This window comes from Oncorhynchus kisutch, linkage group LG20 (assembly GCF_002021735.2).
Source record: "Oncorhynchus kisutch isolate 150728-3 linkage group LG20, Okis_V2, whole genome shotgun sequence".
NCBI classification, from domain to species: Eukaryota; Metazoa; Chordata; class Actinopteri; order Salmoniformes; family Salmonidae; genus Oncorhynchus; species Oncorhynchus kisutch.
In genome coordinates, this window is record NC_034193.2 from 28,770,566 (window position 1) to 28,789,492 (window position 18,927).

Genomic DNA, 18,927 nt, shown 5'->3' on the forward strand with positions numbered 1-18,927 from the left:
CCCCCAATATCTCCCTGTCTTCACCATGTTCTGCCTGGCTTCCCACAGCCCTCGTTTAAAGAGACTCATGAGAAGCCAGAGCAGAAACCTGTCCCTATCCGTCCCTCTCGCTCTCCCTACACCTCTCTCTAACCTGGCCCACGTCAATACAAAATCCCCCCTTACCAAACCTAACAACACCCGTGCCCTAGCCCAAACTACTCCGGCAAAGGCACAGTCCCAAAACACATGGCGCACAGTCTCCTCCCTGCCACAAGAGGATCTTGGACAGGTGGGGGATTGCACCAAACTATACCGGTACATGATGGAACGTACCGGCAAGCACTTATGGAGGCTCAACCAATTCAGGTCCTTGAGCCTGTTGTCCAGACCCCGCGCCTGCACTCCCTCCCAGACCACTTCCGAGATGCCCACTACAGGCGCCGGACTCCCTGCCTTTCTGACCTCCTCGTACAGGTGCCTGTGATCTAAACCTACTCGGGCAACTTCAACCTCAGGGTGCGCACGCAGCCACTTGGCCGCATGGCCAAAGTGCCACGACAGCTGTTCCGCCCGAGGACCCGTGTTAGACCACACCATTACGCTTCTCGCCTGATACGAGAAGAACACCCGCAGGAGGTAACCGGACGGGTGTATCACTGGATGAGCAAGCTCCGTTAACAGGAAAGAAACAAAAATTGCGTCCAGCTTGAGGGGGAAATGTGGTACCCCCCTACCTCCCTCCCCGATGGAACAGATCATGCGTGCCCTGGCGACCCACTCGCACCTGCCACTCCACATGAACTGAAACACAAGCCTCACTAGAGGCCTCCTCAGACAAGCCGGCAATGGGTAGATGTACGCCAAATACAAAATAGACGGCAACACATCCACCTTTAGGACCAGGACTTTGCCCATAAAAGACAAATACCTAGCCTTCCACATTGCTAGCTTCCTCTGTACCACTGTGATACGCATGTTCCAGTTTAGCGTCGCTGAGCCGGAGGTCTCAAAATGGACCCTGAGAATCCTCAGGGCCCCCTCACAGAGAGATAACCCCCCGGGCACATCCGTTCTACCGCGCCATCTTCCGAAAAACTTGACGGAAGACTTTGCATGGTTCAGAACTGCTCCCGACGCTCGGGTGGAATACCCAAAAATGGCAAGGGACCTTGTCAGGCACGAGTCCTTGCACAGCAGCAAGGAAGTGTCGTCGGCGTACTGCGTCATCTTAACACGCAGCCCACCACTTCCAGGGATCAACAAGCCTTCCACCCCTGTGTCTGCCCTAATGGCAGCCCCCAGAGGCTCCATGTACAGAACGAAGAGGAGAGCCGAGAGTGGGCACCCCTGCCTGACCCCAGACGAGAGGTAAAAAATGTCACCCAAGTTACTATTTACACTAACTCGGCACCCCGCTCCGACATATAATGTACGAATCCATCCTATGAACTTCTCCCCAAATCCTAATCGACCTAACACTCTGAATAAAAAGGATCTATTCACGCGATCAAAGGCTTTCGCCTGATCTAGCGCTGCTACCATTAAAGGCAGTCCTCTATCTTCAACCCAAGCGATGGAGTCCCTGATTAACTGGAGGTTCCATCTAATAGAGCGGCCCTCTACCCCGCACGTCTGATCCTCATGGACGACGTAGGGAAGGGCTGTGCGCAACCGGTCTGCTAAAACCTTTGCAAGTAGCTTGTAATCTACACACAGCATGGTCAACGGCCGCCAGTTGCCAAGGTCTGTTACTTCCCCCTTCTTATATAAAAGTGACAGCACACCAACAGCCATTGATCCCCCCCGGGACCCCCACTGTTTTGGGGTCCAAGTATACCCCAAAACTTGAGATAAAACTCAGCCGGCAGCCCATCCATTCCAGGCACCTTCCCTTTTCCCATCCTCCTAAGAGCGCTCTCAACCTCTTCTAGTGAAATCTGGTCCTCCATCACTTCTCTAATGGCCTCCGGCAACCGCCTGGACAAGTGTTCTAAAAACACATTTCCCTGCTCTACATCTATTTCCCTTTCCTTAAATAAACCTTGGAAATGATCAGTTGTCACCCTGACCATATCCTCTGGTTCTCTAACTATACTACCATTTTCTTCCCTAACGCCATGCATTACCTTCCTACTCTGTCTGGCCCTAACCGACTTAAAGAACATAGCAGAACAAGTCTCATTGTGTTCTAGAAAGCCACTATGCGCACGCTCCAGGATTGCTCGAGCCTTCCGCTCCTGCAACTCCCTGAGCTGCGCCTTTAGGGTTGCGGATCTCTCCCAGTCAAACGACCCGCCGAGGTTGCCTGCCTCGTACTCGAGTTCAATTAACTTTTGGATACCTCCCTCCTCTCCTCCCTTTTTTCCTCTTGCAATACCCTATTATAAAAGCCCTAATCCTCACCTTAACTAATTCCCACCACTCTAACACCCCCTCGCACATGGACCGGAGGCCTTCAAGCCTCCAAAAGAAACCATAAAACCCGTCAACAAAAGCCTGCTCCTCCAGCACATCCCGATCTAACTTCCAGTACCCCCTACCAAAGAGGCAGACTGGCGACCCCACCTGCAGGAGCACCCCGTCGTGATCCGAAAAGAAAACAGGCAACAGCCACCCAGACAACTTACCCAAAGACCTGGGTACAAAAATATAGTCGAGCCTCCGCCCAACCCCCCTGGAGTTGCGCCATGTAGGACCGGCCATTTTCGGAGTAGTGTGCAGACCACCATCAACCAGACCATGGCAAGCCATTAGCCCTAAATCTGTATTAAAATCCCCCCCTATCACTAATTTCCTATTTGTGACACACAGGGGCGTCAGACAGTCCACCATCTCCCTCCTGTCTGCCACCACCTGTGGCCCATACATCACCACTATCTAAATTTACAATCCCTTATCGTGACATCCACCCCTATAACCCTCCCCTGCATTACCACAAAAGAATCCTCCACTTTTACCTCCCTGTGCCCACACAAAATCCCTACCCCCGATGAGTGCACCCCCCCAATACCCCAAACCGACTCCCCCTTGTCCCACTCCCTCTTAAACCTACTAACATCCCCTCCATCCCTCAGGTGAACCTCCTGTAAAAAACAAAAATCAAACCCCACATCTTCCAAATAACTAAAAACCGCCCTCCTCTTAACAAAATCCCTTAAACCCCTTACATTTAAAGTAACAAAAGTAAAATTAGACCCCATGAAAGAATCAAATAAAAACATGTAATACACTCAAATTCTAAACCCAGACAGAAAAAAACAAAAACAGGAGACTCACCCGATGCTCCCCTGCTCCATATCTACCGGTGAAAACAGCATCCGTACTCCCGACATCCCCCCCTCTTCCTCCATCTCACCAACCCAGGATGCAGGAATAGTGTTTGGCTCCGGGGTGCCCTGCACCCTGGGTCTACCCCCACACTCCTCCACCTCCCCAGTGCTGCAGCTGGTTTGGAAAAAAATCGGGGAGGCTGAGTCCCCAAACAAAAAACTCCCCACCTCCTCCTGTACCCAGTCCTGAGTCTTGTTAGGTGTGTCCCCACCCAACAGAAGTTGAGGGCCTGGGGAAACCAGCAGCAACCCAGAGGTTTCTCCCACCCCCATCACTCTCTTGGCCATCCCCTCCCTCTCACTGTCGGCCAATCGCACCCTCCTCTTCATTCTCTTCTTTGGTGATGGCGGCAGTGGAGAGATACCACCCTCCCCCCCCGCCAGCTCCTCCACCATACCCCTCATCTCTTCCACCAGGGCACTTTCCCCCCACTCCACTTGCTCTTCCACTGTCTCCTTCTCCACCACTCCTCCCTCACTTTCTTCTCTCTCATGCTCCTCCACTCGGTTGCCTTCTTCCGCCGCTTTTCCTGGTTCTCCCACTCCCGTGCCTTCCATTTCCTTCTCTCTTCAATCCGCCTCTTCTTGCTCCTCCTCCTTCCTTGCGGCCTTCCCCTCTGGACCTGTACTCTGGTCATGAGGCGTGCTTCCTTCCCCTCCTCTTCTTCCCCCATCCCCCGCTCCTGCTCCCCCCCAGCCGCAGACGCATATGACCTCTGACGAGCCGGGCACCCCCGCCACAGGTGTGCTGACGATCCACACCCGTGGCACGCCTTAGGCTTGTCACAATCCCTCGCCTCGTGTTCCTCAGATCCATAAAATCTGCATTTTCTTGTGCTGCACGAAGCGAATATGTGGCCGTAGGCCATACAGCGCCTGCAAAATGGGGGCTGACGTGCATAAAACAACGCCCCCTGTCAGCCCCTAGAGAGAACATAGCAGGAGGATGGAGGTAGCCACCATGTCCCTTTGGGTCCTCCCTGAGGAGGGCCTGGAAGCCTCTCCTCCCATTCCAAAACCCAAGGGAGTCTTTGAGGTGCCTTGCTGAGGAGACGTTATCCATGTATCTCCCCAGAAAGTCCCTCACCTCTTCGTCCTTAACGTAAGGGTTGTAAATGTTGACAGTTACAACCCTAAAGTTGTTCTTCGCCAGGCTTGTTATTTCATAGTGCCTCATCAGCCTCTCACCTCCCACTGCTCTTGCCCTTCTCAGGATATCATTGTGTTTCTCCTCTGTATATAGTGCCACGTCGTATGCTCCCTCCAACGAGTTGCCTTGGAAACAAAACACGTCCTTCACCGTCAGCTTTAGAATCCCCATCAATATTATCCTTCCAAAAGTTTCCCGTCCTAAAGGCTCCAACTCCTTTTCCTTCCAAGCAAACCGAATCGTGTTGGCCAGCCCAATCCCAGGGACCGACCGTGTTGATGGATTTAGCACCATCTCCGCAAGGAGAATGGCGCTCGTTCTTTTCTCTTCCAAAACAATGAAAAAAGAAAAACCAAAGTGACTGAGCCTATCTGGTGACAACTAACACAGAGACAGGAACAATCACCCACGAAACACTCAAAGAATATGGCTGCCTAAATATGGTTCCCAATCAAAGACAATGATAAACACCTGCCTCTGATTGAGAACCACTTCAGGCAACCATAGACTTTTCTAGAAAACCCCACTATACCACAATCCCAATACATACAACAACAAAAAACAAGACTAAATACACCACATAATAAACCCTGACCAAAATAATAAAGAAAACACAAAATACTAAGACCAGGGCGTGACACTGGTCAGTAGTTTTGGTAAGTAGTTGTGTGGTTCATTAGTTGTAGTCAGTAGGTGTGTGGTTGTGGTCAGTAGTTTTGTGGTTGTGGTAAGTGGTTGTGGTCAGTAGTTGTGTGGTTGTGGTCAATAGTGGCCAGTAGCTTTGATACATAGGTGTGTGGTTCAGTCGTTGTGTGGTTGTGGTCAGTAGCTAATTGTGGTCAGTAGTTTTGTGATTTTAGTCAGTAGTTGTGGTAGTTTTTTTACGTTTTTTTATTTCACCTTTATTTAACCAGGTAAGCTAGTTGAGAACAAGTTCTCATTTACAACTGCGACCTGGCCAAGATAAAGCCAAGCAGTGCGACAGAAACAACAACACGGAGTTACATGGAATAAACAAGTGTACAGTCAACAGAATAGGGTGAAAAAAGAGTCTATATACAGTGTGTGCAAATGGCATGAGGAGGTATGGCAATAAATAGGCCATAGTAGCAAAGTAATTACAATTTAGCAGATCAACACTGGAGTGAAAGATGAGCAGATGATGATGAGCAGATGATGGTGTGTAAGTAGTGATACTGATGTGCTAAAGAGCAGCAAAGTAAATAAAAACAATATGGGGATGAAGTAGGTAGATTGGGTGGGCTATTTACAGATGGACTATGTACAGCTACAGTATTCCAGGTTTGGTAGTTATGTTCATTAGTTGTGTGGTTCAGTAGTTGTGTTGTCCCTAGTTATGGTCAGTAGTTTTGTGGTTGTGGTCAGTATTTGAGGTTTAGTAATTGTGGTCAGTAGTTGTGTGGTTATGGTCAGTAGTTGTGGTCAATAGTGGTCAGTAATTATGTGGTCAGTAGTTGAGTGGTTGTGTTGCAGGTTCTTTGGGCCCTATAGTGTGGACATGGTCAGCAGTTGTGTTTAATAGTTGTGCCGTTGTGATCATAAGTTGTGTGGTTCAGTAGTTTTGTGGTTAGTAGTTGTGTGGTTCATTAGTTGTGGTCAGTAGGTGTGTGGTTGTGGTCAGTAGTTTTGGTATGTAGAGGTGGACAGTAGTTTTGTGGTTGTGGTCAGTATTTGTGGTTTATTAGTTGTGGTCAATAGTGGCCAGTAGGTGTGTGGTTGTGGTTAGCAGTGGTAGTCAGTAGTTTTGTGGTTTTAGTCAGTATTCCAGGTTTAGTAGTTGTGGTCAGTAGTTGTGTGGTTGTGGTCAGTAGTTTTGTGGTTGTTGTCATTAGTTGTGTGGTTCAGTAGTTGCTGTGGTCAGTAGTGGTGGTTAGTAGTTTTGTGGTTGTGGTCAGTATTTGAGGTTTAGTAGTTGTGGTCAGTAGTTGTGTGGTTGTTGTCAGTAGTTGTGGTCATTACTTTTGGTAAGTCAAAACGTAGTTGCTAATTTTATGACAAAGCAAAGAGAACTTCAAAATGTAATGTACTTGTATTGGAATTTTCAGCTGTTTTTGGTAAGTAATGAATCTTCTAGTTTCTGACATGACTTCCTGCATCTTTAATGAAAGCAGTTGGTGATTTACTGAAACAGCTCTACTTAGAAGCTATTCCTATTCTGATTTCAGATTTGAAAAGCAGACAAGTAGAGGAACATTTCATACGCTAAGTTTTTGTCTGCATTTTTGGGGGAGTAGTCAAAATGGCAGTTTGGAAGAATTTGGGAAAAAATGTGTCAATGCAGTTACTAAAACAGCTGTATTGTTGGATTGGTAACAGATATTTTTTTTGTTACGATGACAGATTTGAATAACAGAAGTAGACAAAGATTTTCTGACCTCTACATTTTTGTTTAACTTGTTGACATTACTTCTGAGTTCAGATTCGAAAAGCAGATAAGTAGAGGAAGATTTTTTGTCTAAGAAGTAGTTGGCAAAGTGGTCAAAGTAGCTGATTTTGTGTTAAGAGTTGCATCATAGCATTTACAGTGAATGGAATGTTGAAAGTCAATGGGGCCTTTAGAATGCTGAGGAAATCCCAGGAAAAGTTAAGATATCAATGTTCTACAAGCACACTATTCCAGACCCGATCTGCATGTATTGACGTGTGAATGACGTTTCTAGCTTAAACAGTGTAGGAGGAATCACGTTCCAAAGAAAAATAAGAAGTATGTCAAAGATTTAAAATGGGGGTTGTGCGTCACAAACCCCACTAATAATACAGTGTAACTACAGTATCATAAGTCAGAAGTTTGTCAAAGATTTAAAGTTGGCGCTTTCGCAAGCCCCATTAATTAATGAATATAATGCATCACAAGAAATACATTTAACTTATATGCAACATATAGTATATCACAGGACATAACTCTAACTCCTGTCTTTTGTTTGTTGCAGAGCCCAAGGAAGAGGTTTCATCTTCACTGTGAATGGGGCCTACAAAATGGGTTTATTTTTTATAACATAGATATAAAATACTTATGGAATACGACTCCTCAGGATGTCACACTTTATCCTATAAGTAAGCATTTCACTGTTAGTCTACACCTGTTATTTACAAAGCCTATGACAAATACATTTGATTTGATGCTTGTTCCCACATAATGTCATTTGTAATTGTATGATTCATACATTTCATATTCAAGTCATATTTAGTTTCAGGTTCAGCACAACGTGTGTCGCATAATCTTCTAAAAACATATACATTTTTGAAAATAATTTTGTCAATAAAATCTTGGTTCACTTTTTGTGCAGAATCTCATTTAAGTTGGGGGGAAAAACAGTTCTATCTTCCTTTACACTGACATTGTACTGTGTTGTTCATTGTTTTTACATCGGGACAAAATGTGTGAGCCTGATGCGTTTCAAAAATAGACGTGGTTCTCTGTCTCTTGCTTCTCTACGCAGACGACACCATTCTATATACTTTCGGCCCGTCTTTGGACACTGTGCTATCTAACCTCCAAACAAGCTTCAATGCCATACAACACTCCTTCCGTGGCCTCCAACTGCTCTTAAACGCTAGTAAGACCAAATGCATGCTTTTCAACCGGTCGCTGCCTGCACCTGCATGCCCGACTAGCATCACCACCCTGGATGGTTCCGATCTAGAATATGTGGACGTCTATAAGTACCTAGGTGTCTGGCTAGACTGCAAACTCTCCTTCCAGACTCATATCAAACATCTCCAATCGAAAATCAAATCAAGAGTCGGCTTTCTATTCCGCAACAAAGCCTCCTTCACTCAAGCCGCCAAGCTTACCCTAGTAAAACTGACTATCCTACCGATCCTCGACTTCGGCGATGTCATCTACAAAATGGCTTCCAACACTCTACTCAGCAAACTGGATGCAGTCTATCACAGTGCCATCCGTTTTGTCACTAAAGCACCTTATACTACCCACCACTGCGACTTGTATGCTCTAGTCGGCTGGCCCTCGCTACATATTCGTCGCCAGACCCACTGGCTCCAGGTCATCTACAAGTCTATGCTAGGTAAAGCTCCGCCTTATCTCAGCTCACTGGTCACGATGGCAACACCCATCCGTAGCACGCGCTCCAGCAGGTGTATCTCACTGATCATCCCTAAAGCCAACACCTCATTTGGCCGCCTTTCGTTCCAGTACTCTGCTGCCTGTGACTGGAACGAATTGCAAAAATCGCTGAAGTTGGAGACTTTTATCTCCCTCACCAACTTCAAACATCAGCTATCTGAGCAGCTAACCGATCGCTGCAGCTGTACATAGTCTATTGGTAAATAGCCCACCCTTTTCACCTACCTCATCCCCGTACTGTTTCTATTTATTTACTTTTCTGCTCTTCTGCACACCAATATCTCTACCTGTACATGACCATCTGATCTTTTATCACTCCAGTGTTAATCTGCAAAATTGTAATTATTTGCCTACCTCCTCATGCCTTTTGCACACATTGTATATAGACCCCCCCTTCGTTTTCTACTGTGTTATTGACTTGTTAATTGTTTACTCCATGTGTAACTCTTTGTTGTATGCTCACACTGCTATGCTTTATCTTGGCCAGGTCGCAGTTGCAAATGAGAACTTGTTCTCAACTAGCCTACCTGGTTAAATAAAGGTGTTCTCTTTCTCTTTCTTTCACCTCAACCACAATTGAAACAAGGGGAGTGCATTTCACATGCCTTCACATTGCACATTTCACACACTTCTGCCTTGATCTCAGTGTTAATAGTTAAGTATTAACTTTTTAATTATTTATAATTATATTACTTATGTTCTGTGCAATGTCAATGCATAATCTGTATCATTGGGTTGGTTCTTGTGTAGCCAAAGCCACATTTAACATATTAATTTAGTTTACTTTGTTTGCTCTTATAGATTTGGACTCTTATACAGAAAAGGAACAAGGTTATTGTATTTTTATAGTCAAGCAGACATGGGTCAGTGAAAGAATGTTCCAATTGCCAGGTGATTAAGAATCCATGTGGTATAGCACTGTCTGCAACTAATCTTGATATAAAGTAATAGATTTAGACATATTTTTTAAATATTAATATAGCCTACATTACAGCCGTACACTATCGATCCTTTTGATCACGCTTCCCGCAATGATGCGCATGCAACGTGCCACAATTAATTAATGCGTTCAGTTATCCTCTTCCTCATATGGATGTATACTGGACATCTCAGCCTCAAGAACAACATTTCTACAAGCTGTTACCGAAATGCCAATTTTAAAATTTGCTCACGTTTAGACCGCTCATCAGAAAAGTTATTTGTAGGACAATTAATAGGCCTATTTTGGGATTGTATGTTGTCTCTGCGTTTGACAAAATAATAAATACCAAGAAGTAGTTTACCTCAGGTTCCAGTTTGATGTAGGCCTACTCTGATCTGAAGTTTATCATCTTATCGAAGAAGCCACTGAAACACCAAAAGATGGACTCATCAGCAAGCCCCCTTTCTCATGCTGGGAGGAATTTCTGGACAGTTTGGGTGAGTTTATGCGCTGAAATAATTTACTGAAGGACACCGTTTCTATAGCCTACAAATAATTATATATTATGCACAATTGTCCATGGTACTAGCTTTTGTTACTATTACTGGGTCGTTCAACCAATTCTGTGCCTTTTGAGAAGTCTAACTTGGACCAAAAAAGTTTCACCTAATTTTAACATTCTGTCATAAAGAGCACAAGTTCAACTTTATGAAAAACATGTTTCCCGTCTCAAAATGTGAAATAAAAACATACAAGTAAGTGTCTATTAACTAGAGTCGATTGACGGACCAGTGCGTTATAAAAAAAAATACAAATTTTTGCATTGGATGCATCTAAATCCACCACATCCGCCGATGTCGCACTTACACATCTGAGGAAACCAGGCACCATCCTTATGGTGAAGCATGGTGGTGGCAGCATCATGCTGTGGGGATGTTTTTCGGCGGCAGGGACTTGGTGACTAGTCAGGATCGAGGGAAAGATGAACGGAGCAAAGTACAGAGAGATCCTCGATGAAAACCTGCTCCAGAGCGCTCAGGACCTCAAACTCGGGTGAAGGTTCACCTTCCAACAGGACAACGACCCTAAGCACACAGCCAAGACAATGCAGGAGTGGCTTCGGGAAAAGTCTCTGAATGTCCTTGAACCCGATCGAACATCTCTGGAGAGACCTGAAAATAGCTGTGCAGCCAATATCCCCATCCAACATGACAGAGCTTGAGAGGATCTGCAGAGAGCAATGGGAGAATCTCCCTAAATACAGGTGTTTTATTTTATTTTATTTCACCTTTATTTAAATCAGGTAGGCTAGTTGAGAACAAGTTCTCATTTGCAACTGCGACCTGGCCAAGATAAAGCATAGCAGTGTGAACAGACAACACAGAGTTACACATGGAGTAAACAATTAACAAGTCAATAACACAGTAGAGTCTATATACATTGTGTGCAAAAGGCATGAGGAGGTAGGCGAATAATTACAATTTTGCAGATTAACACTGGAGTGATAAATGGTCATGTACAGGTAGAGATATTGGTGTGCAAAAAAGCAGAAAAGTAAATAAATAAAAACAGTATGGGGATGAGGTAGGTAAAAATGGGTGGGCTATTTACCGATAGACTATGTACAGCTGCAGCGATCAGTTAGCTGCTCAGATAGCAGATGTTTGAAGTTGGTGAGGGAGATAGAAGTCTCCAACTTCAGCGATTTTTGCAATTCGTTCCAGTCACAGGCAGCAGAGAACTGGAATGAAAGGCGGCCAAATGAGGTGTTGGCTGAAGGGATGATCAGTGAGATACACCTGCTGGAGCGTGTGCTACGGGTGGGTGTTGCCATCGTGACCAGTGAACTGAGATAAGGCGCCGCTTTACCTAGCATGGACTTGTAGATGACCTGGAGCCAGTGGGTCTGGCGACGAATATGTAGCGAGGGCCAGCCGACTAGAGCATACAGGTCGCAGTGGTGGGTGGTATAAGGTGCTTTAGTAACAAAACGGATGGCACTGATGAACTGCATCCAGTTTGCTGAGTAGAGTGTTGGAAGCTATTTTGTAGAGGACATCGCCGAAGTCGAGGATCGGTAGGATAGTCAGTTTTTTTGTTTCAAATCTTTTTTATTGAACACACACAAGAATGGTGTATAGGTATACAAGACAGGTATACAATTCTTATCTAAACATAAAATAACATACAGGAACAACAAGACCCAGAGTTCTGGGTGCAGAACAAATAATACAAAACACGACATACAAAACAAGGACACGTAGAAAGAAAGAGGGAAGATGTCCCCCCTATCCCCCCCCCCCCTTATTACCCCCCCCCCCCCCCCCCCCCCCCCCAACTGCTCGGGTGGCAGGGCCAGCACATGCTGACCAAAGGTAGATTCAAATATTACAATTGAGAGTGCGTTAAAAGGTACAAATTCACAGCGCCGACTCGTCCAAGTAGGTGAGGAAAGGCTGCCAGATTTGATCAAATGTTGATAATTTATTGTTCAGAATATATCTAATTCTTTCTAAGTGTACAGTGTTTGCCAATTCACTGAGCCATAATTTGGTAGAGGGCGCTTCCCTCCTTTTCCAAAACAACAAGATTAGTTTTTTTGCCGAGATGAGACCGTACGAGATTAGTTGTTTTTGGGGGTTGGTTAATCCGTTTAGGGACTCAGATACTCCCAGGATTATCAGAAGCGGATCTGGATCTATTGAAGTCTCCAAAACTTCAGAGAGTTTTCCACACCAATAACCGAGCAGGCTAGAGCATAGGGCAAAGCAGTGGAGTAGTGTACCCTGCGTAGCCTGACATTTATCACATGTAGGGAAACCTTGTGAACATGAGAGTAAAAGGAGTATTCCCTACCCGTAGGGTTAGCGATCCTCCATATATCAAATAAGTTCTAATTTTTTATGTAGGTATTCAAGAATTCGCTTGAATAGGAGGTAGGGGTTCGCCGGGTAGAGGATCTATCCAAATATTGGTCTAGCACACAGTCCCCTCCAATGACTGTCATTAGTCCCCTCCAATGACCAGGTTAGTATGAGAGATATCTGGAATCAGGGCAAGGACTCTTTTGAAAAAAGAGGGGTTGTCAATGTTTGGCCCATAGATATTTAGTAGAGTTACTGAGGTAGAGTGGATTTCTCCTATTGCGATCACATACCGACCCTCTTTATCCACAATAGTGGTTTTATGTAGAAAGGGAATTCCTTTCCGTATCAGAATCGCTGTGCCTCTCGTCTTGGCAGAGAAGTTAGAGTGATACACTTGCCCCACCCACCTACACTTAAGTCTGCTATGAGAGTTATTCTTCAGATGGGTTTCTTGCAAAAATATAATATCAGACGAGAGTGCTTTCAAGTGGGCTAGGACCTTGCCCCTCTTAATTGGTTCGTTTAAACCCTTGACATTCCAGGAAGTGAATGTAAGCCCCGCCCTCCTCTCGTTTGTAGTTCCTATGGTGGCCTGCATACCATGTAACTTGATAAAAAGGTAAGAAAGCGCACCAAACCATCACGATCAGCATATGTAGCACCTACACCCGAGCAGTATCCAACCCACCCCTCCCCCCCTGCAAGCACCTTTACTTCCCACCCTGTTCCCCTAATTTCCCCAACACTTACCCCCCCATCAACCCACATTTAACAGGCATGTACAAACAGGAGAGAGAAAAAAAGGAAAAATAAAAAACACATTGTCTGGCCGATGCCAAAAAAGCACGGAGAAGAGGTAAAACAAAAATAAAATCCCAACTATACGTTCACCTCTCACTATCCTGGAACTTCTACTAACATATGAACTGAGGAGGCTCCCGCGAGTTAAGTGTTCAGTTAGCATCTAATAAACCTAAACCGAATAAGTTGCAACTTAAACATATTGCGCATTTAAGCGTCATCCTGGGTCAATCCCAGAGATAAGCAAGATATAGCCTCAAGATTATATTGCTAAGCACTGCCGGTCAAAAAATAAACCATCCGCAACCGACATAGTCAGCCGTACCTTTACATACTGTGGGTCAGGAGATCGGAACAAGGATTTGTTAAATTAAACGTTCCCCCCATAAAAAAAACATGTTTAATAAAAATAAAATAAAAATATATACATATACATACACACACATATACACATACGTATACACATACATACATATACATATACATACATACACACACACACACATACATACATACATACATACATACATACATACATACATACATACATACATACATACATACATACATACATACATACATACATACATACATACATACATACATATATACACACACACATGTATACATACACACACATATACATACATACACACATATACATACACATACCTATATATACACATTCACACATATACATACACATACCTATATATACACATATACATACATACATACATACACACATATATACATGTATGTGTACATACCCACACAAAAAAATCATATATAAAAATATATATTTAAAGAATATGTATATACATCCATATGCACACCTACACATACAAACATTCATACCCCAAAATAACAATCTACACTGATTTAAAATATACACATATATAATACTAAAATGCTAAGAGAAAATAGTAATAAAGTACAAATAGTAATTATATGTACGCACACCTACACAGACATAAGCACTACAGAGGGCTGGTGGGACTCTAGTCGGGAGAGAGGCCCACGGCCAGACAAAGGCAGAACCGCACAAAACATCAACCTGCTAACCAGGTGTCTGCCCCCTCCCAACCATCACCCCCAGTCCCCTGCAAGCAATAAATAAATGGTATGGTAGTAAGAATAATGTAAGGATTGTAAAATAAATAACGAAACAAAACAAAAGTGGGGGATGATCAAACCTGGAAGTAAAAAATATGCATCGCTGAGCACAGCTGGGATGAAAGTGAATTTAACGTTAAATGAGAGCTCTGACCGCCCTCCATTGGTCTGCTCAGCGTCTTACATGTTCAGTAGCCCTTGTTGAGCCCGTTTAATACGTTTTCACCCAGTATGGTATAGTATGGATTCGAGTCCATGAGCAGACCCTAACACGCAATAACAAGGCACTCTAACCTGTACGGGGGATTGGTGTATATCCCCGGATAAACTTCTCTGCGTCCAAAACCGAGGAGAGCCAAATCTTCTCACCGGAAGGCGGGGTAATTCTTAGTCTTGCAGGGAAGAGTAAGGCTGGGCGAAGATGGAGTTTGTAGAGTTTGGTCATGACATCTCTGTAGTCGGCGCGATGCTTTGCCACATCGGGCGCATAATCCTCATAGACACGGAATGGATGCCCTTTATGTGACAGGTTGCCCCTCATTCAAGCTTCACGCAGGATAAGATCCTTGGTCTTGAAACTGTGACAACAGATGATTACTGGGCGAGGACGTTGGCCCGGTCCAGGCACTGGGACAAGGGAGCGATGTGCGCGGTTCAGCTGGGGATCCGAATCCAAAACATCCGATCCCATTGCATCCTTCAATAGCTTGGCGAAGAAGTCGGTGGGGCGAGAGCCCGCCTCTACCCCCTCTGCCAGACCAACAACGCGAAGGTTATTACGTCTGGATCGGCCCTCCAGGTCCACCACTTTCACTGAAAGCCTCTGCACAGTATCCTGCAATGACATGCATAGCTTCTCTAACTCGTCGATCCTACCAGCGTTGAATTCAGAAGCTTTCTCAAGGTCCACAATACTCTGGCCATGCGAAGCGACCGTTCGAATGATGCTCTCGATTTTGGTGTCCAGTTCAGCAATAGTGGCCTTAAGATCCTCAGCTATAGCAACACGTAGCTCCCCCAAAGCACGGGTAAGTTCTGTAAGTGTCACGTTGTTGCATGTGCCTCCCGCCATGTCTGTCTCGTTGTTTAGTGGGGAGTAGGCCTCCGCTGTGGATTTATTGTCCTTTGGTCGCTTATTATTCGGCATTTTCATATAAAAAGTTACAATCTTGTATTAGAAAGAAACGTTTGTTGTAAAAAGTGCCATAAAGTAGGTTAAATTAGATTATTTCGCAAAAAAGTTGCAGGAGCCTCTCACGCACAGCCGTTCACTCCAACATGCTAGCTCCGCCCCCGGATAGTCAGTTTTACTAGGGTAAGTTTGGCGGCGTGAGTGAAGGAGGCTTTGTTGCAGAAAAGAAAGCCGACTCTAGATTTGATTTTAGATTGGAGATGTTTGACATGAGTCTGGAGGAGAGTTTACAGTCTAGCCAGACACCTAGGTACTTATAGGTCATATTCTAGGTCGGAACCATCCAGGGTGGTGATGCTAGTCGGGCGTGCGGGTGCAGGCACCGAACGGTTGAAAAGAATGCATTTGGTTTTACTAGCATTTAAGAGCAGTTGGAGGCCACGGAAGGAGTGCTGTATGGCATTGAAGCTCGTTTGGAGGTTAGATAGCACAGTGTCCAAGGACGGGCCGGAAGTATACAGAATGGTGTCGTCTGCGTAGAGGTGGATCAGGGAATCGCCCGCAGCAAGAGTAACATCATTGAGTCGGCCCGAGAATTGAACCCTGTGGCACCCCCATAGAGACTGCCAGAGGACCGGACAGCATGCCCTCCGATTTGACACACTGAACTCTGTCTGCAAAGTAGTTGGGGAACCAGGCAAGGCAGTCATCAGAAAAACCGAGGCTACTGAGTCCGCCGATAAGAATATGGTGATTGACAGAGTCGAAAGCCTTGGCAAGGTCGATGAAGACGGCTGCACAGTACTGTCTTTTATCGATGGTGGTTATGATATCGTTTAGGACCTTGAGCGAGGCTGAGGTGCACCCGTGACCGGAGAGGAGAACCTGGAGAGGCTTGGGCGAGTAGCTGCGGGGGGGGACGGAGCTGTTGGCCGAGGTTGGAGTAGCCAGGAGGAAGGCATGGCCAGCCGTTGAGAAATGCTTGTTGAAGTTTTCGATAATCATGGATTTATCGGTGGTGACCGTGTTACCTAGCCTCAGTGCAGTGGGCAGCTGGGAGGAGGTGCTCTTGTTCTCCATGGACTTCACAGTGTCCCAGAACTTTTTGTAGCTACAGGATGCACATTTCTGCCTGAAGAAGCTGGCCTTTGCTTTCCTGACTGACTGCGTGTATTGGTTCCTGACTTCCCTGAACAGTTGCATATCGCTGGGACTATTCAATGCTATTGCAGTCCGCCACAGGATGTTTTTGTGCTGGTCGAGGGCAGTCAGGTCTGGAGTGAACCAAGGGCTATATCTGTTCTTAGTTCTGCATTTTTTGAACGGAGCATGCTTATCTAAAATGGTGAGGAAGTTACTTTTAAAGAATGACCAGGCATCCTCAACTGACGGGATGAGGTCAATGTCCTTCCAGGATACCCGGGCCAGGTCGATTAGAAAGGCCTGCTCACAGAAGTGTTTTAGGGAGCGTTTGACAGTGATGAGGGGTGGTCGTTTGACTGCAGGTCCGTAGCGGAGACAGGCAATGAGGCAATGATCACTGAGATCCTAGTTGAAGACAGCGGAGGTGTATTTGGAGGGCCAGTTGGTCAGGATGACGTCTATGAGGGTGCCCTTGTTTACAGATTTAGGGTTGTACCTGGTGGGTTCCTTGATGATTTGTGTGAGATTGAGGGCATCTAGCTTAGATTGTAGGACTGCCGGGGTGTTAAGCATATCCCAGTTTAGGTCACCTAACAGAACAAACTCGGAAGCTAGATGGGGTGCAATCAATTCACAAATGGTGTCCAGGGAACAGTTGGGGACAGAAGGCGGTCTATAACAAGCGGCAACGGTGAGAGACTTGTTTTTGGAAAGGTGGATTTTCAGAAGTAGAAGCTCAAATTGTTTGGGCACAGACCTGGATAGTATGACAGAACTCTGCAGGCTATCTCTGCAGTAGACTACAACTCCGCCCCCTTTGGCAGTTCCATCTTGTCGGAAAATGTTATAGTTAGGGATGGAAATTTCATGATTTTTGGTTCCCTTCCTAAGCCAGGATCAGACATGACTAGGACATCCGGGTTGGAAGAGTGTGCTAAAGCAGTGAGTAAAACAAACTTAGGGAGGAGGCTTCTAATGTTGACATGCATGAAACCAAGTCTTTTAAGGTTACAGAAGTCAACAAATGAGAGCGCCTGGGGAATGGGAGTGGAGCTAGGCGCTGCAGGGCCTGGATTTACATCTACATCACCAGAGGAACAAAGCAGGAGTAGGATAAGGGTACAACTAAAGGCTATAAGAACTGGTCGTCTAGTGCGTTCGGAACAGAGAGTAAAAGGAGCAGGTTTCTGGGCGTGGAAGAATAGATTCAAGGCATAATGTACAGACAAAGGTATGGTAGGGTGTGAATACAGTGGAGGTAAACCTAGGCATTGAGTGACGATGAGAGAGGTTTTGTCTCTGAAGACATCATTTAGACCAGGTGAGGTCATCGCAAGTGTGGGAGGTGAAACAAATGGGCTAGCTAAGGCATATATATTGAGCAGGGCTGGAGGCTCTACAGTGAAATAAGACAATAATCATTAACCAAAACAGCAATGGACACGACATATTGACATTAGGGAGAGGCAAGCATAGCCGAGTGATCATAGGGACCAGTGGGAAGCTAGGCGAGCTGGAGACACGGCGATTCAGACAGTTAGCGGGCCGGGGCTAGCAGGCTAGCAGAAGGGCCTTAGGAGGACGTCGCGACTGAAGAAGTCTGTTGTAACCCCCTCAGAAGGTTATGTCGGCAGACCAGACGTGTTGGACCGGCAGGGCTCCGTGTAGGCGGTAAAAGGGTCCAGGCCAATTGGCAAAATAGATATTGTAGCCCAAGAAATTGGCTGATGGTCCTCTTCAGCTAACAGTCCGATATGCTCTAGACAGCTAGCGGGCCGCAGCTAGCAGGCTAGCAGATGGGCATTCAGGGGACATTGCGACGGAGGAGCCTGTTGATACCCCTCGGGCGGATTACGTCGGTAGACCAGTCGTGATGGAATCGGCGGGGCTCCGTGTCGGCAGTAAAAGGGTTCCAGGCCAATTGGCAAAATATGTATTGTAGCCCAAGCAGTGGCTGTTGGACCTCTTCAGCTAGCTTGGAGATGGGCCTAGCACGAGGCTAGCTCCAGGCTCACTGGTGCTTGCTTCAGGACAGAGACGTTAGCTAGGGGGTAGCCACTCGGAAAACAGATAGCTTGCTGCGATGATCCAGGTGATAAGGTTCAGAGCTTGCGGTAGGAAACCGAAGATGTGGAGAAAAAGCAGTCTGGTATGCTCTGGGTTGAATCGCGCTGTGCAGACTGGCAGGAGTTGACCAGGCTGTTAGTTGATGACCGCTAGCAGTGGCTAACTGACTACTAGCTAATAGCTAGTTGGCTGGCTAGCTTCTGTTGGGAGTTCCGGTTCTAAAGTATAAACAATTGCAGATCCATACCACATTGGGTGAGGCGGGTTGCAGGAGAATATGTTGAAACTGAGGTTAAAAAATATATATGAA

General features: G+C 45.7%; 1 protein-coding gene across 3 annotated transcripts in view; it reads left to right on the plus strand.

Moving 5' to 3' along the window:
* The window catches only part of LOC109865994 (uncharacterized), a 76,207-nt gene extending 68,445 nt beyond the window's left edge, over nt 1-7,762 (plus strand). For all 3 annotated transcript variants that reach the window (XM_020454520.2, XM_020454521.2, XM_020454522.2), the window contains exon 13: nt 7,413-7,762. In XM_020454520.2, coding sequence (XP_020310109.1) covers nt 7,413-7,444 — 32 coding nt within the window. In that variant the 3' untranslated portion in view covers nt 7,445-7,762. The remainder of the gene's footprint in view (nt 1-7,412) is intronic.
* The last annotated feature ends 11,165 nt before the right edge of the window (nt 7,763-18,927 follow it).